General features: G+C 43.5%; 1 protein-coding gene and 1 pseudogene across 2 annotated transcripts; one reads left to right on the forward strand and one right to left on the reverse strand.

Moving 5' to 3' along the window:
* Positions 1 to 554: 554 nt before the first annotated feature.
* Positions 555 to 4697, reverse strand: LOC135550505 (non-POU domain-containing octamer-binding protein-like). Of its 2 annotated transcripts, none has more exons than XM_064981400.1 (10): positions 4579 to 4697; positions 3773 to 3899; positions 3488 to 3681; positions 2883 to 3184; positions 2679 to 2774; positions 2322 to 2518; positions 1894 to 2081; positions 1615 to 1645; positions 1153 to 1253; positions 555 to 947 (listed from the first exon to the last, which is right to left on the reverse strand). In XM_064981400.1, the coding sequence occupies exons 2-10, from the start codon at positions 3897 to 3899 to the stop codon at positions 843 to 845; spliced, it is 1341 nt and encodes a 446-aa protein (XP_064837472.1). In that variant the 5' UTR covers positions 4579 to 4697; the 3' UTR covers positions 555 to 842. The 2 variants fall into 2 exon arrangements, with proteins under 2 accessions (XP_064837472.1, XP_064837471.1); XM_064981399.1 differs by having other exon boundaries at positions 555 to 950.
* A 12664-nt stretch (positions 4698 to 17361) lies between these two features.
* On the forward strand, positions 17362 to 23956 carry LOC135549371 (melatonin receptor type 1C-like; annotated as a pseudogene).
* The last annotated feature ends 743 nt before the right edge of the window (positions 23957 to 24699 follow it).

Consider the following 24699-nt stretch of genomic DNA (forward strand, 5'->3'; position numbering starts at 1 on the left):
GAGTTCAATGTTTAAATGGCCATAGAGTTAAAAGCCCTATTTTACTGTACACCAGTTTGTACAGTATATTAGACAAGAGGAACAATGTTATTTTATAAGACAAATATATCTTTATACTATTTTTATTCCATCTCATTTTCACTGAGAAGCGTAGCAGTGTTTTGAAGTATACTGAACATAAATATGAATGCAACATGCAACAATTTCAAATATCTTACTGAGTTACAGTTCATAGAAGGATATTCTAGTTTTGTCCCTTTAGTGCACCTGTAACTCCCCCACACCTCTTGCTTACCCCCATTGAAATGCTTGGAATGTTCTTCCTGTGAAACGCATTAAACAATGCCCCCGTTAATTTCTACTCCCATCTCATGTCCTGTCCTTATATTAGTTGTTTAAGCAATACATTGTGCCATACAACAAATACGAATGAGTTTTCCCCCACAAAAGGGCTTCATTACAGACCAAAATACTCCTGACTCCTTCGCTGAACCAGCCTTTTGAAGGAAAGGATTACATTCTAACACGGTTAACTCAAATAAAACACATGAAAGTACCAAGGAATTACAATTTTATTTAAAACTGTCCAGAAAGGCTTATTGAGAGAGAATGAGTGACACATTTACTATTGCTATATAAAACATTGCTTTGAGGAATAAAATAAAAAAAGTCTATACAGAATCAGTATTCATCTGAAATACGAAAATGCCAACGTGATGCTATTTTAAAACAAAAACATTCTAAATATTTCCCATGCAATTTTCACAGTACATAACATACCATGTATGATTTTTTTAAATATAGTACAGTTTCAAAAGTAAAAAAAAATGTAATTGACCATTTTAGAATCTGCGACGCTTGTTGGCACCAAAGTCCGCAGGGCCTTGGCCAGGGACTCTTGGGAACACAGGCTGGCCTCCTACGGGCATGTTGTTGTTTCCTGCCCCCTGCTGGGAGAAAACAGAAAAGACACACAAGATGAGTGATAATGACAAATGAAAGAGTCTCTTGCAGCTATATATTTACATGAGATTAACAAAGTGGTGAAATGATCAAATACATATTTGGTTACCCTATCCCTGTTGGCACCATAAATGTGTTGATCTTGGTATGTAAATATATTGTTTGTTATTCTGAAATGTCTAACATTACCATTAAAGGGGGGTTCTCAGCAGGTATGTTGGCAGCTCCAGGGATGGGCACGCTGGGGTTACCTTCACCAGCACCCATCGAGTTTCTGTTAATTCCTTGACCTACACCAAACCAAAAAACAGACAGCACATCAGCAAACCAATACAATACAGTGGGGTCAGGAATGATTGGATCCCTTGATTAAGACTAGAAAAAAATAAAAATAAAATACTGAGCTATATTGTATGCTAAAAATAAAATACAAAATATATTTTATCCTAATGCAATTACTCAGCAAAAGAGGTTGCAAGAAGTCATTTTTTTTAATTCTAAAAAAGATGGGGTTCAAAAGAACACATTGGGAGGGATCTAAGACGTATCAAGGGATCCAATAATTCCAGACCCCACTGTATATACTAGATAACATGGTAACCATCACCCTTGACAGGTCAGTGAAGATCTGAAAGCTAATGTAAACCTTACCTTGCATGTGCATCCGCATCTCCTGCTCCCGCTAAGAAAAATGATAACGCATTAAAAAAATGCATTCTTTAATCAGATAGATTAAACAATAGACAGCTTAGAATAAGCAACCAAAATATTGTTTTAGTGAATAATGGTCCTTTTTCCAATTGCTTTACCACAAACACAATTGCAAAGGTGCTTAGAAACATTTAGGCAACTTCCATTTGACTATAGAGGAATAATGATATAGATATATATATATATTTTTTAAACCAGTCTCAAATAGCAATGACTCACATTTCCAGGGAAGTTTCCCTTGAAGCCCTCCTGCTGCCGCCTCATCATCTCCTCACTGTGCATCCTCATCTCCTCCTCCCTCCTGCGACGTTCCTCTTCCTGACGCAGCTCCATCTGCTTCCTCTTCTGCATCTCCTGGTTATGGAGCTCCTCCATTCTCCTCAGCTCCTCTTGACGCCTCAGCAGGTCTGTAATGAGATGAACACCCCATTTGTTAGTAACCTAGTCAAAAGACCTACACCATATGAATCAATTACCAACAGGATTGGATTTAAGTGGTGTATGAGATTGACATCTGGGCTACATCTGGGGTAGGACACTTCAAGAAATACATACATTTCTCCATAAGACACCCTGTTTTGTGTTTATTAGTGTCCTTAACCTTGGACTGATAAGGTGTCTGTAGAGTAGACCCAGACCTTACATACCTTGTCTCATCAAGATAACCTGGTGCTCATGTCTAGCTGCCTCCATTTCTTGCTCCAGCTTCTCATGAGCCTCCTTGATGTTCCTGTCCACCTGCTCATACTGTTGCTTCTCCATCTCCATCAGGGCCTTCCAGCGCATGGCATACTCATACTCAAATGTCCCTGGCTGAGCAAATCTCGGTGGCTGCTCCCGCTCCCTGGCAGAGAGATTTTACACAAGAAAAACAGATCAATATGCAACACTTTGTCATGGATTGTACCTCTTTTCAGCAGCATGGTGCAAGATTGTTCTATGCACAGTTCTGACCAATGTATTTGGAGAAAGTATGCCAAAACCCCAAAACTATGATTACTCACTTGTGAAACACTTGGTTTTTGTTTACAATCCTCTCTGGCAGTCCCTCATCCTCATCAAACTGCTCCATTGGCTCAACTGTTACTGGCCTGGGGAATCTGAAAAGCGTAAAACAATCAGCATTACCTCTCCCATTTTGAAAACATTACAACAAAATGCATTTGAAACATCACATGTTTTCATTTCATTTACAGCCTGATACTTACGCAGTCAATAGAAAGGCCCCATCTGCACACCTATCCAGAGCCTTCCTTGCTGCAGGCTTGGCTGTGTATTCCACAATCCCCTTTCCTGTGGGTCTCCCTCTATCATCTACTATGACTATGGCCCTTTCAATCTGGCCAAAGACAGAGAAAGCCTCTTCCAGGAGCTCATTGGAAATGAACTGTGGCAAATTCCTCACAGTTAGAGCAGCACCATGTGTTGCAAATCGCACGCGCAACTGTCTGCCTCTGAATGAAGTGTCATCAAGCTCGGCTTTAGCAATCTCAGCCACTGTTTTTGTCTCCTGTTGGTAGAAAAGTATAAAATAAGAACATTTAGAAAGTAGTCACACGTGAATGCTTTCCCATTCATTTAAGATTGAGGAATATAACTTCTATCCCTTGAACATGCTACTGTGACAGTGGAAATTAAGCCCAAACCGGAGTGCAAACCCACGACCCTCCCCACTGTAACAAAAACTCAAGAGGCACTGTCAATACAACTGACCCAGAAAGCTAAGGCAATTCTGAATCGGGGGTGACGGTACTTCTACATCTCAGGAAGGCAGTAGTGATGCACTCGGTCATCCGCTACACTAACTACTTACCAGTCTAATGAATCCAAACCCCCGGTCCTTGTTGATGAAAATCTCAGCTGCCTTGCCATACTTGGAAAACAACTTCTCCACCTCTGCCTCTGTAACACCAGTTGGTAAATTTCCCACAAACAGACGGCTGCGCTGAGTGTAAGTCTTCTCTCCAGGTTTCCTGAAGTTTTGTAGATCTATGGTTATCCCTGCATCTAAAGAGAAGAAAATATTAGAATCATCTAATACTGGATGATTTAATTTCTTTCCAATACAGGGCTCAGGAGTCAATGAAACCTCTCTTACTTGGGCTCTCCTGCTCATCTGCATGCTGTCCATTGCTGTTGACTCCAGGATTTTTCTGGTTTTCAAACTGGTGTCTCGATGGGCCATGATACTGCTGTTCTCCACGAGGGCCCTGGTTTCCTTGCATCTAATTAAAAGGACAGTCATTAACAGAGTCACTACATTGATTTTTTTTTTTAAATAGTTAACACCATCGGGCAAAAAAAAAATGCATGAGGACACACGAGATGTCAAAGCCAGAGGAAGGCTAAAGCTAACGTTAAGCTGGCTAGCAACGTGTTTCGTTATAACGTTAGCTATAACAGATCATTTAAGTCTAAAACACATTTTGGCTAACGTTTAACAAGCAAATCGTATATGGTAACGAGTGGCGTTGAGAGTTACCATTGGCTAGGTAACTAAATGTAATATACAGTAGCTAAATCAACTAGCTAGCCAACGTTAGTTACTGTAGAGTAACGTAATCAACATGTGAAAGGTACCGTCTTTGTTTGCTAGCTAGCATAGCTAGCGAACTAGTTCGAGACGGGCAGTGGCAGCTAGCCAACCAATATCGATTGTTCAACAATCTGTTAGTTAGCTAACGAATTAAAACATGTTGGTTAACTGTTAGCTACTTATGTGAAGCTGGCTAGTAATTTCGCTACTTACCTAAGCTAACCTCCTCACCACTAAGCTAACATAGCTAACTAGCACAACCGTTTTGTTCCTTGCAAATGTATGTAACATATTGCAAGTTAGCTAATATAAGCAACTTCTCAGATTAAAGCAAACATGTTGCATATTCAACTAATACGTTTTCATACCTTCACAAAATAAATGTTTGGGGATTCCAACACACGTAGAAGGGAAAATCGCTCTTTACAAAGAACATATAATGGATTTCACAAACAACCTATTGATTCCACTTGAGGAAGCAGATTGGCTGACTGGGAGAAGGCGGATGTTGTGTAGACATGCAGTGATTGGAAGAATTCCCGTCAATTATCTAGAGAACAGTAAATCTAACAATCTAATTGGTACATATTATATTTGGACCATTCCTTGATTTTTGTCAGAGATCTGAAAGAATGACTATTGAAATTAGATTAATTGAACGGTTTTGGAACCTCTGACCCTGGATTTTTGACTGGGAAACTCTTGGGTACACTCGCAATGGCTGCCTGGTATTATGATGCAATAATTTCCATGTAATGTAGAATATTCATTCGGATAATGTTAACTGATGTGGATCATGCAATTTAATGTACTTTTTGCAACGTCAATTGCGTTGAATCAACAAATCACAACACATTTTGATGGTTACACTTCCTGCTTATACTTATTTTACTTCCTGCTTTGCTCCATAGTACCACAGTATGAGTGGTATTCAAACAGGGAAATTGTTTCAATCTTTTTTTTTCTTCTTTTTTTAAAATTAACAACAAATCAATACATAAAGCACATGAGAGAACACAAGCATACATAGATTACAAACAATGGGCAATCGAGCTAGGGGGTACAATATGACAGTATGACATCACACAAGGACCTTAAGGGACATACATATACTTACAATTCAAACAGCTATTTTGTTAGTAGAGCATTTAACCGTCTTAAAATACACTTCAATTTCTTTTAGTAGGATAAGAAAATGTGGTTTTCTGTTTGTAAATTTACATTTGTGTATATGAAATTTGGCCAAAAGAATAATGAAATTAATTACATAAAATTGCTTCAGCTTATTTCTAACGTATGTAAAGAATCCAAGCAGCACATCTCTCCACAATAGTGTAAAATCTCCATAAATGTGTTCAATTATAAATCTACTGATGTCTTGCCACAGTTTTCTTACATGAATACAATGCCAAAAAATATGCAACACTGTTTCTGGGTTGTCCTTAATTAAACGTCTTCATATAGTGTTTGTCAGGATAATATTTATGAATAACGGAGAGGAAAGGAAACTTCCTTAATTTTGTTAACAAGTAGGTATGTGTGTGGCAACATCCAAACTTTTTCCCAACAGATATTATCAATAAATCCATTCCAATAAGGCATGACATAAGGTATAGATACAGTGCCTTGCGAAAGTATTCGGCCCCCTTGAACTTTGCGACCTTTTGCCACATTTCAGGCTTCAAACATAAAGATATAAAACTGTATTTTTTTGTGAAGAATCAACAACAAGTGGGACACAATCATGAAGTGGAACGACATTTATTGGATATTTCAAACGTTTTTAACAAATCAAAAACTGAAAAATTGGGCGTGCAAAATTATTCAGCCCCCTTAAGTTAATACTTTGTAGCGCCACCTTTTGCTGCGATTACAGCTGTAAGTCGCTTGGGGTATGTCTCTATCAGTTTTGCACACCGAGAGACTGAATTTTTTCCCCATTCCTCCTTGCAAAACAGCTCGAGCTCAGTGAGGTTGGATGGAGAGCATTTGTGAACAGCAGTTTTCAGTTCTTTCCACAGATTCTCGATTGGATTCAGGTCTGGACTTTGACTTGGCCATTCTAACACCTGGATATGTTTATTTTTGAACCATTCCATTGTAGATTTTGCTTTATGTTTTGGATCATTGTCTTATTGGAAGACAAATCTCCGTCCCAGTCTCAGGTCTTTTGCAGACTCCATCAGGTTTTCTTCCAGAATGGTCCTGTATTTGGCTCCATCCATCTTCCCATCAATTTTAACCATCTTCCCTGTCCCTGCTGAAGAAAAGCAGGCCCAAACCATGATGCTGCCACCACCATGTTTGACAGTGGGGATGGTGTGGTCAGGGTGATGAGCTGTGTTGCTTTTATGCCAAACATAACGTTTTGCATTGTTGCCAAAAAGTTCAATTTTGGTTTCATCTGACCAGAGCACCTTCTTCCACATGTTTGGTGTGTCTCCCAGGTGGCTTGTGGCAAACTTTAAACAACACTTTTTATGGATATCTTTAAGAAATGGCTTTCTTCTTGCCACTCTTCCATAAAGACCAAATTTGTGCAATATACGACTGATTGTTGTCCTATGGACAGGGTCTCCCACCTCAGCTGTAGATCTCTGCAGTTCATCCAGAGTGATCATGGGCCTCTTGGCTGCATCTCTGATCAGTCTTCTCCTTGTATGAGCTGAAAGTTTAGAGGGACGGCCAGGTCTTGGTAGATTTGCAGTGGTCTGATACTCCTTCCATTTCAATATTACCGCTTGCACAGTGCTCATTGGGATGTTTAAAGCTTGGGAAATCTTTTTGTATCCAAATCCGGGTTTAAACTTCTTCACAACAGTATCTCGGACCTGCTTTGTGTGTTCCTTGTTCTTCATGATGCTCTCTGCGCTTTTAACGGACCTCTGAGACGATCACAGTACAGGTGCATTTAAACGGAGACTTGATTACACACAGGTGGATTGTATTTATCATCATTAGTCATTTAGGTCAACATTGGATCATTCAGAGATCCTCACTGAACCTCTGGAGAGAGTTTGCTGCACTGAAAGTAAAGGGGCTGAATAATTTTGCACGCCCAATTTTTCAGTTTTTGATTTGTTAAAAAAGTTTGAAATATCCAATAAATGTCGTTCCACTTCATGATTGTGTCCCACTTGTTGTTGATAATCCACAAAAAATACAGATTTATATCTTTATGTTTGAAGCCTGAAATGTGGCAAAAGGTCGCAAAGTTCAAGGGGGCCGAATACTTTCGCAAGGCACTGTACAACATCCTGCTGAAACAAGGATCGTATCGCTCTGTTGTTGAATGGACCAAAAGAGAAACAAATCTTTCCTACTGATGAGTCAACCGGGTCAATAAAAGGTAGGCTCTGAGGGTCAGGTCTTGACAAGTTCCTGAATAACAGAGCAACACCTGAGGTAATGGCATCTAAATGAATTGCAAAATCTTTAGGTGTTACAGGGACCTTGTAAATCGATAAGTATTCCTTATAACTGATTAAAAGACCCTCTGCATTTACCAGTTGGCTCACCAATAGGATATTATATTTTGAAACCAATATAGGGTAGCCTAGAGGTTAGAGCGTTGGACTAGTAACCGGAAGGTTGCGAGTTCAAACCCCCGAGCTGACAAGGTACAAATCTGTCGTTCTGCCCCTGAACAGGCAGTTAACCCACTGTTCCCAGGCTGTCATTGAAAATAAGAATTTGTTCTTAACTGACTTGCCTGGTTAAATAAAGGTAAAAAAAAAAAATTAAATTCTAAAAACAAAGAAGTATTTTTATACAATGTCACGACTTCCGCCGAAGTTGGCTCCCCTGCCTGTTCGGGCGGTGCTCGGCGGTCGTCGTCACCGTCCTACTAGCCACTACCGATCCCTTTCTCCGGACTGTTTGGTCCTGTGTTTGGGCTGGTCTGTTATATGCGCCCTGTATGTTGGCGTAACCGTTTATTGGCCGGAGAATAAATCAAGATATATTCAACCCTGCTCTCTGCGCCTGATTCCAACCCACCACTCCTAGTATCCCGTGACAGAATCCTGCACCACTACACATGGAATCAGCAGGAGCAGCCGCATCTCCTCTCCCATCGATGGAGGAGAGAGTCCTCCATCATACCAGAGTTCTTCATAGCATTGGTTCGGCCATGGACCAAATGATGGAGAGGATGGATCGATGGGAGAGGAGTGGCCTCCTGTTCCTGCTACCACATCTGGCTCCGGGGCTCTTTGGCTGACGCTCCCACGGGAGTATGATGGAACGGCGGCTGGGTGCCAGGGTTTCCTTCTACAACTGGAACTGTACCTGGCTACCGTGCGTCCTGCTCCCTCCGGAGAGGAGCGCGTGAGCGCCCTCGTCTCCTGTTTGACTGGGCGAGCCCTCGAGTGGGCCAATGCAGTGTGGAATGGTCCGGACTCGGCGAGGGATAATTACCCCGAGTTCACCCGCCGATTCCGAGCTGTGTTTGACCATCCACCAGAGGGTCGGGCGGCGGGTGAACGGCTGTTCCACCTGCGTCAGGAGACGAGGAGCGTGCAGGACTTTGCCCTGGAGTTCAGGACCTTGGCCGCAGGAGCAGAGTGGAACGACAGGGCCCTGATAGATAATTTCCGATGCAGTCTCAGGGAGGATGTCCACAGGGAGCTAGCATGTCGGGACACCACCCTCACACTGGATGAACTCATTGACTCATTGAACTCATTGACCGCGGGCGTTCGGATCAGGTCCTGTCGTTTCCACTTCCCAGCCCTCCTGCCCCAATCCCTATGGAGTTAGGAGGGGCGGCTTCGAGGGGGACCGGAGGAAGAGTGTCCTCCTGCACCAGTTGTGGTCGGCGAGGGCACACGGCTGACCGGTGCTGGAGGAACTCTTCTGGGAGTCAGGAGGGCAGGGGGAGCACTACTCGATCACCCCAGTTGAGTAATTACCAGACTCACCCAGAGCTTCCTGTCGGTCATATGTATGTGTTAACTTCTTTCCCTGGGTTTCTTCCCTCTCTACAGCATAAGTTGCTAGTCGATTCAGGCACAGCTGGGAATTTCATGGATCGTGGGCTCACGTTAAGGCTAGGGATTCCCCTGGTGTCGTTAGACCTACCTTTCCCCGTGCACTCCTTAGATAGCCAGCCATTAGGGTCAGGAGTAGTTAGGGAGGCTACGGTGCCGCTGGACATGGTAACGCAGGGGGATCATAAGGAGCAGATTAGTCTGTTCCTTATAGATTCACCTGCGTTTCCAGTGGTGTTGGGAATTCCCTGGCTAGCTCAACACAAGCCGGTGATTTCCTGGCGACAGAGGGCTCTTAAGGGGTGGTCAGAGGAGTGTTCAGGCAGGTGTATAGGAGTTGCCGTTGGTGCGACTACGGTGGAGAGTCCAGACCAGGTTTCCACCGTGCGCATTCCCTCTGAATATGCCGATTTGGCTATTGCCTTCAGTAAAAAGAGGGCAACCCAATTACCACCCCATCGTCGAGAGGACTGCGTGATAAACCTTCTGGAGAACGCTGCACTTCCTAGGAGTCACGTGTATCCCTTGTCCCAGGAAGAGACAGTAGCGATGTAAACATATGTTGCTGAAGCGCTGGGACAGGGGTACATTCGGCCCTCCGCATCACCCGTCTCCTCGAGCTTCTTTTTTTGTGAGGAAGAAGGATGGAGGTCTGCGTCCGTGCATTGATTATAGAGGTCTAAATTCCATCACAGTGGGGTTTAGTTACCCACTACCTCTCATCGCTACGACGGTGGAATAATTTCACGGGGCGCGCTTCTTCACAAAACTGGACCTGAGGAGTGCGTATAATCTGGTACGTATCCGGGGAGGAGATGAGTGGAAAACCGCATTTAGTACTACATCTGGCCATTATGAGTACCGCGTCATGCCATACGGGTTGAAGAATGCTCCAGCCGTCTTCCAATCCTTCGTAGATGAGATTCTCCGAGACCTGCTCGGGCAGGGAGTGGTAGTATACATCGATGACATCTTGATCTATTCTGCCACACGCGCGGCGCATGGGTCTCTGGTGCGTAAGGTGGCGGAAAAAGGCGGAAAAATGTAATTGGCCGACTCCGACCACGGTGAAAGAAGTGCAGCGGTTTTTAGGGTTTGCCAATTACTATTGGAGGTTAATCTGGGGGTTTTGGTCAGGTGGCTGCTCCCATCACCTCACTGCTGAAGGGAGGACCGTGCGCTTGCGTTGGTCAGCAGAGGCGGACAGAGCTTTCAGTCGTTTGAAGGAGCTGTTCACTAATGCGCCCGTGTTGGCGCATCTGGACCCCTCTTTAGCGTTCATAGTGGAGGTGGACACGTCCGAGGCGGGGGTCGGGGCCGTGCTGTCCCAGCGCTCGGGCGTGCCACCCAAGCTCCGCCCTTGTGCCTTCTTTTCGAGGAAACTCTGTCCAGCGGAGCGAAACTATGACGTGTGGGACCGGGAGTTGTTAGCTGTAAATCAAATCAAATCAGATTTTTATTTGTCACATACACATGGTTAGCAGATGTTAATGCGAGTGTAGCGAAATGCTTGTGCTTCCAGTTCCGACAATGCAGTAATAACCAACAAGTAATCTAACTAACAATTCCAAATCTAATATCTTATACACAGTGTAAGGGGATAAAGAATATGTACATAAAGATATGAATGAGTGATGGTGCATAGGCAAGATACAGTAGATGGTATCGAGTACAGTATATACATATGAGATGAGTATGTAAACAAAGTGGCATAGTTAAAGTGGCTAGTGATACATGTATTACATAAGGATGCAGTAGATGATAGAGTACAGTATATACGTATACATATGAGATGAATAATGTAGGGTATGTAAACATTATATTAGGTAGCATTGTTTAAAGTGGCTAGTGATATATTTTACATCCTTTCCCATCAATTCCCATTATTGAAGTGGCTGGAGTTGAGTCAGTGTGTTGGCAGCAGCCACTCAATGTTAGTGGTTGCTGTTTAACAGTCTGATGTCCTTGAGATAGAAGCTGTTTTTCAGTCTCTCGGTCCCAGCTTTGATGCACCTGTACTGACCTCGCCTTCTGGATGATAGCGGGGTGAACAGGCAGTGACTCGGGTGGGTGTTGTCCTCGATGATCTTTATGGCCTTCCTGTAACATCGGGTGGTGTAGGTGTCCTGGAGGGCAGGTAGTTTGCCCCCAGTGATACGTTGTGCAGACCTCACTACCCTCTGGAGAGCCTTATGGTTGTGGGCGGAGCAGTTGCCGTACCAGGCGGTGATACAGCCCGCCAGGATGCTCTCGATTGTGCATCTGTAGAAGTTTGTGAGTGCTTTTGGTGACAAGCCGAATTTCTTCAGCCTCCTGAGTTTGAAGAGGCGCTGCTGCGCCTTCTTCACGATGCTGTCTGTGTGAGTGGACCAATTTAGTTTGTCTGTGATGTGTATGCCGAGGAACTTAAAACTTACTACCCTCTCCACTACTGTTCCATCGATGTGGATAGGGGGGTGTTCCCTCTGCTGTTTCCTGAAGTCCACAATCATCTCCTTAGTTTTGTTGACGTTGAGTGTGAGGTTATTGTCCTGACACCACACTCCGAGGGCCCTCACCTCCTCCCTGTAGGCCGTCTCGTCGTTGTTGGTAATCAAGCCTACCACTGTTGTGTCGTCCGCAAACTTGATGATTGAGTTGGAGGCGTGCATTGCCGCGCAGTCGTGGGTGAACAGGGAGTACAGGAGAGCGCTCAGAACGCACACTTGTGGGGCCCCAGTGTTGAGGATCAGCAGGGTGGAGATGTTGTTGCCTACCCTCACCACCTGGGGGCGGTCCGTCAGGAAGTCCAGTACCCAGTTGCACAGGGCGGGGTCGAGACCCAGGGTCTCGAGCTTGATGACGAGCTTGGAGGGTACTATGGTGTTAAATGCCGAGCTGTAGTCGATGAACAGCATTCTCACATAGGTATTCCTCTTGTCCAGATGGGTTAGGGCAGTGTGCAGTGTGGTTGAGATTGCGTCGTCTGTGAACCTATTTGGGTGGTAAGCAAATTGGAGTGGGTCTAGGGTGTCAGGTAGGGTGGAGGTGATATGGTCCTTGACTAGTCTCTCAAAGCACTTCATGATGACGGAAGTGAGTGCTACGGGGCAGTAGTCGTTTAGCTCAGTTACCTTAGCTTTCTTGGGAACAGGAACAATGGTGGCCCTCTTGAAGCATGTGGGAACAGCAGACTGGTATAGGGATTGATTGAATATGTCCGTAAACACACCAGCCAGCTGGTCTGCGCATGCTCTGAGGGCGCGGCTGGGGATGCCGTCTGGGCCTGCAGCCTTGCGGGGGTTAACACGTTTAAATGTTTTACTCACCTCGGCTGCAGTGAAGGAGAGACCGCATGTTTCCGTTGCAGGCCTTGTCAGTGGCACTGTATTGTCCTCAAAGCGGGCAAAAAAGTTATTTAGTCTGCCTGGGAGCAAGACATCCTGGTCCATGACTGGGCTTAGTCAAGGCTCTGAAGGTGTGGAGACATTGGCTTGAGGGGGCGAAACACCCTTTTCTCATCTGGACTGACCATCGTAATCTCGAGTATATCCGGGCAGCGAGGAGACTAAATCCACGTCAGGCTAGATGGGCCATGTTTTTCACCAGGTTCCGCTTTACCATCTCATACCAGCCAGGCTCCCAAAACACCAAAGCCGACGCGCTGTCCCGCCTTTATGATACCGAGGAGCGGTCCGTTGAGCCAACTCCCATCATTCCACCTTCATGTCTCGTGGCACCGGTGGTATGGGAGGTGGACGCGGAGATAGAGGGGGCCTCACGGTTAGAGCCGCTCCCCCTAACTGTCCAGCGGGGACTCAGTACGTGCCGAGGGGGGTCCGGGATAAGCTGATCCGGTGGGCTCATACTCTCCCCTCCTCGGGTCATCCTGGCATCGAGAGGACAGTGCAGAGTCTTAGAGGGAGATACTGGTGGCCCACGCTGGCTAAGGACGTGAGATTTTTTGTCTCCTCCTGCTCAGTGTGCGCTCAGAGCAAGGCTCCTCAGCACCTGCCTAGAGGGAAGTTACAACCCCTCCCCGTTCCACAACGGCCGTGGACACACTTATCGGTGGACTTTCTTACCGACCTTCCCCCGTTCCAGGGAAGTACTACGATCCTGGTCGTTGTGGATCGGTTTTCTAAGTCCTGTCGTCTCATCCCGTTGCCCGGTCTCCATACGGCCCTGCAGACTGCGGACGCCTTGTTTACCCATGTCTTCCGGCACTATGGGGTGCATGAGGACATCGTTTCTGATCGGGGTCCCCAATTCACGTCCAGAGTGTGAAGGGCGTTTATGGAGAGACTGGGGGTCTCGGTCAGCTTAACCTCAGGTTTTCACCCCGAGAGTAATGGGCAGGTGGAGCGCGTAAACCAAGATGTGGGCAGGTTTCTGCGGTCCTATTGCCGGGACCGGCCTGGTGAGTGGGCACGGAATGTTCCTTGGGCTGAACTCGCTCAGAACTCCCTACGCCACTCCTCAACTAACTTGTCCCCTTTTGAGTGTATGTTAGGTTACCAGCCGGTCCTGGCCCCATGGCATCAGAGCCAGACCGAGGCTCCTGCGGTTGAGGAATGGGTACAGCACTCCAAGGACACCTGGAAAGCCGTCCAGGACTCGCTAAATTTAGCGGGAGAACGGCAGAAGAGGAGCGCTGACCAGCACCGCAGTGAGGCCCCCGTGTTTGCACCGGGGGACAGGGTCTGGCTCTCGACCCGAAACCTGCCCCTCCGCCTGCCGTGTCGGAAACTGGGGCCGCAGTGTGTAGGGCCGTTCAAAGTCCTGAGGAGAATAAACGAGGTGTGTTCCAGGTTACAACTTCCTAGGTATTACCGTAGCTTATTCCATAACCTTTGAGCTAGACGTTATCCGGCTTTGAAATTCAATTCAACTGAAAATTATGTTCAAGACCAAACCAAGGGTTCTTGTCGTAAGAGAGACTAAAAACCCTCTTTAGTGTAATCAGGAACTATTCTGAGAAATAAAATACAAAATAATAATTTAAATAAACGGGTACCTACTATTTTAAGTGCATATGAAAACTGATCATAAAATAATTGAATAAAAAATGTTTTACATATAAACGTTCCTCAGACCTTTTTTTGGAATAAAGTATTAATAACTAAATACAACAAGAACCGTTTAAAGTCAGAACAGACCGGTATGTCCTTTAAAACAGTATCTTAGTTACTGTATACATAATAAATAAATACAGCTTTCAATCTTCTTCATAAGTTTGTAAACATAATAGGTCTTCTGGTCATACAAGAACAAACTAATAAATTGAAGTACCTGAGTATTCCTGAAAAATAGTCACCTGATGCTTGTTAGGTAAACAACAATGGAAAATGAGAATACCATGGCTGAAACCATCAACCTGTTCCTTCTGGTGAGATTTTAGGGAGGAATATGGATTTCTGAACCGTTGATGAAGCCTCATCCTCCGACGAAGTAAGCAGCCTTCCCCTCACTTCGTGCTATCTTGATCTTTGGCCACAACTTGTTCCTTCTTTCTATGTCCTCCGGGCTGAGATGCTCGGCGAAACGCAGACCATGGCTCGGAAGGAAGGCGTTCTTCCTAGCAGCTTTCCAGACATCATCCCTGTAGAATCTGGCAGTGAAGAGGATGATGATACCCCTTGGTCTTGAATCGTTTTGCTGTTGCTTCTTGCCGAAGCGATGCACAACGTCGATGGTATCACCAACTTTGTTCTTCTCTGCAGGCATAACTTCTTGGCACATGCGGATAGCCTCTCCTCGCACATCTTTATTCTCCACCTCTGGCAAGCCGTAGAGTCTCAGGTTCCATCTCCTTGTGTATTGTTCCAGATCAGTGAGACGTCTATGGTAGACATTGTTATTCTTTTCCACACTTTTTAAAACTTTTGCCACTCTCATTTTCACATCCTTGATTTTACCACATGCAAACTCCACAGTCGTTTTCAAGCCTTCGATAACCATTGTGTTCGCGCCTACCATTTTCTCAATGGCATCAGACCTGGAGTTGATGAGTAAGGAGAAAGTAGTCACAATGTCAGAGTTCATGTTGTTTTTTTTTGGAGGGTGGAGGTTTGCACGGAGTAACCGGTAAAGAGGGGAATTCGTCATCTTCAACAGCATTCGAAAGCATGATATTATCCATAGGCCAAGCGTAGTTATGGCAGTTGTCTATAAGCACGTTTCTCTCTTGCTGATTAACAATAGAATGGATAACTTCTTCCTTTCTTTTTTTGTCATGACTTTTCCTGGACATGCCGAAATAAATTATCCAATTATTATTCCAGTCACAGGAAAGGTCTTATATCTTGAACAAATAAAAATAGCAATGACTGTAAATCTTTCTGAAGTTTTGTACGGAGTTCGGTAAAAAAACGCCTGTTCAAGCTGGGCACCTCCCGGAAATGGTTTCAATCTTTTTTCGACCATTCATTTTTCCCATAGCAATCACTTAAAATAAGGGCTGTGTTCCGTGTAGGCTTACCCTGGCGTGATGTTTTGATAACCGTGCAAAGCTCTCTTGGACAATGTCACTTTTATCAATATAGTCGCCTGCAATTACCCCCAGAAATGAAACGCTAATTAGCTGGTAATGTGGCTATCATACAGAACTACACATCTTGTCGCAAAGGTTTGACGTTATCCCTTAAGGCACATTTCTCCATGCAGTAACTTAGCAAGTAAATATTATAATCTTTTTTGTTTGATATTGTGTATTTCTTGTGTGCATGCTTGTTTAGCATTTTTTAAATTACCTAGCTAGCTACCTTTAGCATTTTTTAGTTACTAGAATTACCAGAATGCCCCATTTGTGTAGTCAGATTTGCTAGTTAACGTTACGACGGCACCATGGCAAGGATAATTGGTTAGCTAGCATGTCACCAATTAGAAAAGTCTGACTACATGAGCTATTTATTTTACAATTTTTGTACTTTTGCCCCTTTTTCTCCCCAATTTTGTGATATCCAATTGGTAAGTATAGTCTTGTCCTATCGCTGCAACTCCTCTACAGACTTGGAAGAGGTTAAGATTGAGAGCCATGCATCCTCCGAAACACGACCCTGCCAAGCTGCACTGCTTCTTGACACACTGCTCGCTTAACCCAGAAGCGGGCCACACCAATGTGTCGGAGGAAACACCTTCCAGCTGGCGACCCGAAGTCAGCTTGCAGGTACCTGGCCCACCACAAGGAGTCGCTATAGTGCAATGGGACAAGAACATCCCAGGCCCGCCCAAACCCTCCCCTAACCCAGATGATGCTGGGCCAATTGTTTGCTGCCTCATGGGTCTTCTGGTTACGGCCGGCTGTGTTACGGCCGGCTGTGACACAGCCTGGGATCGAACCAGGGTCTTTATTGACACCTCAAGCACTACAATGCAGTGCCTTAGATCGCTGTGCCACTCGGGAGGCCCTGGTGAACTAATGTTAACTAGCTAGCTAGCTAAATATCGCCTAGTGAGCTAGCTAGTTCGACACCTTGGTTAGATAGTGAGCTAAAGTTGGCTAGCTAGCTCACAAAGTACTTGTGGCCTCAATGTTTTCCCATACAAAACACAAACTCATCAAATGATACAATATTGTGTAAAACATTGAATTTGTAGATACATCAAAATGGACTTTATATCCACATTTTCCTTGTGGTTTAGACATGAGGCGTGACATGCGGAACATCAGGCTCACTCCAAGAGAAAGCAGTGCATGATAAATGCCACCCTCAGCAAGGAGATCTGTTGGAAGTGATGGGGGAAAGACATCATTTAAACATCATGGATATAAATTCCAACTGTGCCCATGATAAAATGCAATGTGAGTTGTGTTGTACTACTGAATGACACTGTGAGCAGATGCACTCAGACCAGCCTTTGTGATTTAATTTATGTTAACTACATTACTTTAGCTGCCTGCTTTTGAGCAAAACTTGTATAATATAACCTATTCTAGGAGCATAGTGTGTGTATGAACTTTGTGGAAGTTTGAACCATTGGCTTCCCTGAAACAGGTACTGACAGGAGGCGCAACGGGCACACTGATCCGGAGCCTGCCCAAAAAACTGATTGGAATAAAACCTCAAATTAAGAACAAAAACTGCGTGAAAAAATATTTATAAGATATTTAGATGTTCACTGATGCAATGACAGCTTTGGGAGCATGTGGTCCTTGAAAAACTCCTCTAATCCAGCAAAATGAGTCTGTCAGAGGTCGTCATGCTGGATGGGGGTGGTGATGGAGGCTTTGGTGGTCCACACAACGAAGAAGCAAGTGTCCCTTCCATTGATGTGGAGCTGCCCTTGGACCTAATGCCAGTAAGGATGGTCTTCATGGAGGGTGTAAGACCCTACCTCCTGGATCTAGAAATCCTTCGACTTCGCTGCCTCCTCAATGGTAAGGTAGAGACACTTGACATCCACCACAGCTGTGGTGCCCACCAGACAATCCGGTGAACCCAAAGCTCTGACTCCTGCACATCCCTCCCTGTAGTCATTTTGAATGCCTTGATGCCCTCCTCTTCATTATCTGTGCCACACTTTACAGAAAACACCTCATTCAATGACTGTGATCCCCTGGTCACCTATAGAGACCTGCCGAGAGGAAAGATGTTAAGTGCCACATGACTTTCAATGCATGACTTTGAACACCTTGAAATGCATTTGTTGTAAGATATGTGCTATATAAATAGTTTGATTTGGTTGATGACATTACAGCTGTAGAATATTTAATAAACTGTAATTTTCACATGAGGACAAGTGCAGTTTTTCCATAAACCTTTAATTGATCATTTAGGATTTTATCACTTGACATACTATCAGTCATATAGTGGGAAGGATCATATAAATTAAGACTGAATGCATGTACTGTATCACCCTGAATCAATCAATTCTGTGCCTTTCAAGATTTGTGTCTGGTCATGAAACTACAATACAGGCTGGATGTCTAAACAAAGTCAGTTCTGTATGTCAACAGATTTTTAGGTTAATTCTCCTTCACATAACAGCCCACTTGGAGTTTGCCTAAAGACAACATTCTAGAACTGAGTTATAGCTCATCAAAGTCTGGTGTCTGGGGTAGTGATGCACGGGTTGACCTGGGGCGGATGGGTTTAGGGTCATTAAATATTTTGTGGCTGTGGGTTGAAATAAGGAGAAACAAAAAACTTAAATCCATAAATGTATAATTATTGTGCAATTTATATAGGCTACATTGAGTTTATTTTATTTTATTTTAGGCTATGTGGTATTTGTGCTTCAGCCTTAACTTTAGGGCTGTGTAGGCCCCAAATATCCTACACAGCCAATTGCAAAACAATGCTTTTGGGAACGGAGGCAAAAAGGACATTGTCTAAGTTTAAGTCAATAAGACAAAAGCTGTGAAATGAGAGTTGAAAATAAAGAGAACAGCCAGAAAAATAACGTTTGGAAAAGATTTGGTGAAGTGGTAAAAGAGGATGATAGCAGGCTCTATTATGTGTGATGATTGTGAGGCGCTATACAAATTCCACAGTCACAAGACGGGGACTTCAAATAGGCCTATGGCATGTCAAGGGAACTGTAGCCTACTGTTGAGATGGTTTAAATGGAAACTGAAATCTGGACAATGACAATAGGTCTATGGCATGTCAAGGGAACTGTAGACTACTGTTGAGATGGTTTAAATGGAAACTGAAATCTGGACAATGACAATAGGCCTATGGCATGTCAAGGGAACTGTAGCCTACTGTTGAGATGGTTTAGATGGAAACTGGAATCTGGACAATGACAATAGGTCTATGGCATGTCAAGGGAACTGTAGCCTACTGTTGAGATGGTTTAAATGGAAACTGAAATCTGGACAATGACAATAGGTCTATGGCATGTCAAGGGAACTGTAGCCTACTGTTGAGATGGTTTAAATGGAAACTGAAACCTGGACAATGACAAGAGGTCTATGGCATGTCAAGGGAACTGTAGCCTACTGTTGAGATGGTTTAAATGGAAACTGAAACCTGGACAATGACAATAGGTCTATGGCATGTCAAGGGAACTGTAGCCTACTGTTGAGATGGTTTAAATGGAAACAGAAATCTGGACAATGGCAATAGGTCTATGGCATGTCAAGGGAACTGTAGCCTACTGTTCAGATGGTTTAAATGGAAACTGAAATCCTCTGATAATACTAGTCCCGTGTGAATTGACATACCTATGTTTTGAGAGAAATGTCTGAGTTTGACAGGTATTGCTCGAGGTTTGAGCAAGAAAACAAGAACTGAGTCGTTGAATTAAACGAAGTGCTGCGCATAGCCTACAGTGCATTCTGAAAGTATTCAGACCCATTTACTTTTCCACATTTTGTTACGTTACAGCCTTATTCTAAAATGGATTCAATAAAACATTTTCCTAATCAATCTACACACAATACCGTATAATGACAGAGTGAAAACAGGTTTAGATATTTTTGTAAATGTATTACAAATACACAGATACTTTATTTACATAACTATTCAGATCCTTTGCTATGACTCGAAATTGAGCAGAAGCATCCTGTTTCGATTGATCATCCTTGAGATGTTTCTATAACTTGATTGGAGTCCACCTGTGGTAGATTCAATTGATTGGACATGATTTGGAAAGGAACACGCCTGTCTACATAAGGTCCCAAAGTTGACAGTGCATGTCAGAGCAAAAACCAAGCATCAGGTCAAAGAAATTGTTCGTTTAGCTCCGAGACAGGACTGTGTCAATTCACAGATCTGTGGAATGGTACCAAAAAATGTCAGCAGCATTGTATGTCCCCAAGACTACAGTGGCCTCCATCATTCTTAAATGGAAGAATTTTGGAACCACCAAGACTCTTCCTAGAGCTGGCCACCAGGCCAAACTAAGCAATCGGGGGATGTGACCAAGAATCAGATGGTTACTCTTACAGAGCTCAAGCATTCCTCTGTGGAGATGGAAGAATCTTCCAGAAGGACAACCTGCTCTGCAGCACTCCACCAATCACGCCTTCATGGTAGAGTGGCCAGACAGAAGCCACTCCTCAGTAAAAGGCACATAACAGCCCACTTGGAGTTTGCCTAAAGGCACCTAAAGGACTCTCAGACCATGAGAAACAAGATTCTCTGGTCTGATGAAACCCACATTGAACACTTCGGTGTGAATGCCAACCGTCACGTCTGGAGGAAACCCTGGCACCGTCCCTGCGGTGAAGCATGATGGTGGCAGCATCGTGCTGTTGGATGTTTTTCAGCGGCAGGGACTGAGAGACTAGTCAGGATCGAGGCAAAGATGAACGGAGCAAAGTACTAAGAGATCCTTGATGAAAACCTGCTATCGAGTGCTCAGGACCTCAGACTGGGACAAAGGTTTACCTTCCAACAGGACAATGACCCTAAGCACACAGCCAAGACAACGCAGGGGTAGCTTCGAGACAAGTCTCTGAATGTCCTTGAGTGGTCCAGTCAGAGCCCGGACTTAAACCTGATTGAACATCTCTTGAGAGATCTGAAAATAGCTGTGCAGTGACATTCACCATCCAACCTGACAGATCTTGAGAGGATCTGTTGAGAATAATGGGAGAAACTCCCTAAATACAGGTGTGCCAAGCTTATAGCGTCATACCCAAGAAAAATCAAGGCTGTAATTGCTGCCAAATGTGCTTAAACAAAGTACTGAGTAAAGGGTCTGAATACTTTTGTAAAAATGTCTAAAAACCTGTTTTTGCTTAATCATTATGGGGTATTGTGTGTAGATTGACAAGGGTAAAAAACAAACAATTGAATGCATTTTAGAATAAGGCTGTAATGTAACAAAATGTGAAAAAAGTCAAGGGGTCTGAATACTTCCCGAATGCAATGTATATAAGAAGGTCCTACATGTATAAACTTTGACAGTGAATTCTTTTGTTTGTACATTTTGTGCGAATTAATTGAACATTGCCAATTGTATTTTTTTAAATTCACCCGTTGAGCATGTTTGGGATGCTCTGGATTGATGAGTATGACCACGTGTTCCAGTTCCTGCTAATATCCAGCAACTTCGCACAGCCATTGAAGAGGAGTGGGACAACATTCCATAGGCCACAATCAACAGCCTGATCAACACTATGCTAAGGAGATGTGTTGCGCTGCATGAGGAAAATTGTTACCGTAATTTCTGTTAATGCATTCAATATATTGTTATTACAGTCTTTTACAGTTCTCACTGTCGGAGTGGACACGTTGTTTGCAGTGCACAATCTAGGCTACACTTGTGAGAAAAAAAGTTTTGTTTTATTTCATTCCATTTATGAGTTGTATATTTATTAATTGTGTTTTGTTTGGAGTGCTCCTGTCAATGTTGAGTAAGGACGGCACCTGACTACGCATAGAAATAGACCTAGGCTACCTGGCCTGTGCACAAATGTAGGCTTATAAATGTGCCCATTGTGGATCTGATGGTATTTCTGATTGTCTTAACTCACCATCAGTAATGAGCTGTGAAGCTTCTCAAAGTAATTTTTTCTTCACCTCAAACAGCAAGTAAACAAGTAAATGTTTTTACATCCATTGAGAATGACATCTTCCTAGCTCTCTCCCTGTCGATAACCATTCAGAGTGAAAGGGAAAAAAATATCATGCTCTATCTGATCCAGTGGAATCTTCAGAAAATTGGCCTGTCCGATTTACTTCTTATCCCTTGTGCAAATAGCTTACAGCTGTGTCTGTCCTGAGCTCACTGGTGCAGGAAACTCGCAGGGTCCAGAATATGCAAGCTTTGGCTAGAGCAAGTTGATTGTTGATACAATGTTTCAAGTTCCTTGAAGACAGTCCATGAATAGCAAATGTGATTTAATTTTATTAGGATATTTTTTATAGGCTGCAATGTTTTTATATGTTGGCTATTTTTGTAGACTATTTTTTGCATAGTTGGCAATGGCAATATAAATTACTTTTAGATCTGTATCTATATTTGTATAATTTTCATAGATCACATTTTTATTAATCACATGACAATGACTGAGATAAGACTTTATTACGAAAATGTGCATATGAAAATCATAACTGGCATGCAGATCGGTAGAAATGTTAAGATAAATTGGCACTCCAAATGGAAAAGGTTGCCGACCCCTAGTGTAGCCTATTACTAGCAACTTCGGGAGCGTAACAGGAGAATCTGCAAAGCCCAGCAGCAGCTGGAGGAGGAGGTTTGGTTTTTTCTTCTGGTTAGGCTATCTTGATTTCTGGCTCCCTCGAGTCATTTGTGTGTGTCTTAATTATTTAATGACAGCATGCTTAAAGCATCAGACAAGCTCAGTCGCCTACATATAGTTGATTTTATTAAAACACATAGGGTGTGTGTATGTGTGGAAAAATACACGTTTTAAAAGTACAACCAGTCGATTGGTCGAAAGACCAGACTACTTTTGGTCGACCAATATGTTTTTTGGTCGGGGACAGCCCTATTAAAATCTTTGAAATTGTTGCATTTATGTTTTTGTTCGCCAGTCTTTGTAACAAGTCAGATTTGTCTGTCGATGACAAAAATACACTGATCTACAATCCAAATTGGATGATGATTACATGAAGAAGGTGAATAGCACCTACATAAAATCAAGGGCAAAGTGGATAAGATTATCAAATCAAGACAATTCTATTATTGAGAAGTGTGTGTTTCTCTGGCTGGACATTGGTCATCGGAGGGTGAGAGAGATACAGACGCTACTCCTGTCAGGAGGAATCATGCTCCATAAATCAAACTGATGACATAGAGTCCACAGCAGGAAATTATTTTGCTTCAATTGGCTCAGTACATTTTGTCCCATTGGATTAGACATTTTTAAGATTAGGTTATTGATTTGCTGCTCAAGTTTACCTGAACAAATACTACTATATTAGTATGCACATAGTCTTGTGAAACCAGACGACTGTGTCTCAAGTCAAATGTATTTGTCACATGCGCTGAATACAACAAGTGTCTCTAAATATTACATAGTAACTGTCTGGCACTGTTCCAGTGCATACATATATTTAATACGGCTAAATGTTTATATACACTAAGTTGGACCATTAAAATTATTGTTTTGTCTCTTTTAGGAAACATATTTGGTGAGCATGTCGGTGGAAGACGTGGTGGCAGTATACCCCTACACCCTGGCTCTCCTGTCCATCTTCCACAATGACTGGATCGTTGGGGACATGCACTGCCAGCTCAGTGGCTTCATCATAGGCCTCAGTATCATTGGCTCCGTCTTTAACATGTTGGCCATTTCCATCATCCGGTACATCTGCCACAGCCTGCACTATGACCACATGCTGCGCACCAGGAACATCTGCTGTTACCTGGGCCTCACTTGGCTGCTCACTGCCATGGCCACAGTGCTCAACTTCTTAGTGGGCTCTCTACAGTATGACCCACGCCTCTACTCCTGCACCTTCACCCAGACTGTCAGCTCCTACTAGACCAGCTCTGGTGCTGATCCACTTCCTGGTGCCCCGCTCGGTGGTCTGTTACTGCTACCTGAGGATCTGGGTGTTTATCATCCAGGTGAAACAGGGTGAAACCAGATGACAAGCAGAAACCATGTTTGTGGTGTTCCTAATGTTTGGTGGGCTGGGGACCACTAAACATTATTGGCCTGGCACTGGCCATTAACTCTGGAACGGTGGCAGCAAAAATCTCAGATTGGCTCTTTGTCACCAGGTACTTTATGGCCTATTTCAACAGCTGTCTCAATGCTGTCATCTACGGGTTACTCAATCAGAACTTTTCTGTCACTCGTGGGGACTTTACGTCACTGCCAAGTGGAAGAGGAGACCTTAAATTCTAGCCCTTCAAGTGTTACATTAGAAGTGCTCATCCAAGAACAGTCAAGGTCATTGGCCACAGATAAAATTACATCAAATCACATTATACTGTATGTACAGTGGCTTTGATTGGACTGATCATGTCAGCATCATACTTTCACAATCTTAGCTAGCAGTCATCATCAATCAAGTCGACAATATACTGTCAAATCCTTTTTAATCCTTGTCATATGAAGTTAAATAATGAAGAGAAATTATAGATAAAATGTATCGGTGCTCATTGGCCATTACATAACATTACACAACAAGTAAATCGCAAATTCAACAAGTGGTTTGGAAGAAATCAGTGACGGTGGCTGTGTGGTCCCAAATCTGGTATTAAGGGGCTCTTTTCCAAGTTTAAAATGATAAACATTCAACATGATTTGTGCCACGCTCAAAACAACTGTTAACTTGACTTCAGTGAGTTTCAAGACAACTAGGAAGTCGGGAATAAACGAGCTCTGACTGGGAAAATACATTTTGAATGGTCATCCAACTCGGAATTATAAATCCGGCCTCCAGTTGTTTTGAAAGCACCATAAATCCAGAGAATGCAAGACTGTTGGCAAGATTTGCCCACGAAGACCCGCCGTGCCACCTCCTGTTCAAGTGATCACAACACAACAAGGTGAGTCCAAAAATGTATCATATGCTGCTGCATAAATTATGCAATATGCCAGGGAGATATGTATACTGTAGCTAAGAAAGTAATAATAAGTGTGTG

Source organism: Oncorhynchus masou, chromosome 12, assembly GCF_036934945.1.
Source record: "Oncorhynchus masou masou isolate Uvic2021 chromosome 12, UVic_Omas_1.1, whole genome shotgun sequence".
Lineage (NCBI taxonomy): Eukaryota > Metazoa > Chordata > Actinopteri > Salmoniformes > Salmonidae > Oncorhynchus > Oncorhynchus masou.

Excerpts from the sequence above, each read along its gene's own strand:
- LOC135550505 (XM_064981399.1), bottom strand. The coding sequence starts at position 3,899 with ATGCAAGGAAACCAGGGCCCTCGTGGAGAACAGCAGTATCATGGCCCA. Across the intron at positions 3,682-3,772 it reads AGATGAGCAGGAGAGCCCAA|ATGCAGGGATAACCATAGAT; the intron begins GTAAGAGAGGTT and ends TCTTCTCTTTAG. Across the intron at positions 3,185-3,487 it reads GGTTTGGATTCATTAGACTG|GAGACAAAAACAGTGGCTGA; the intron begins GTAAGTAGTTAG and ends TTCTACCAACAG.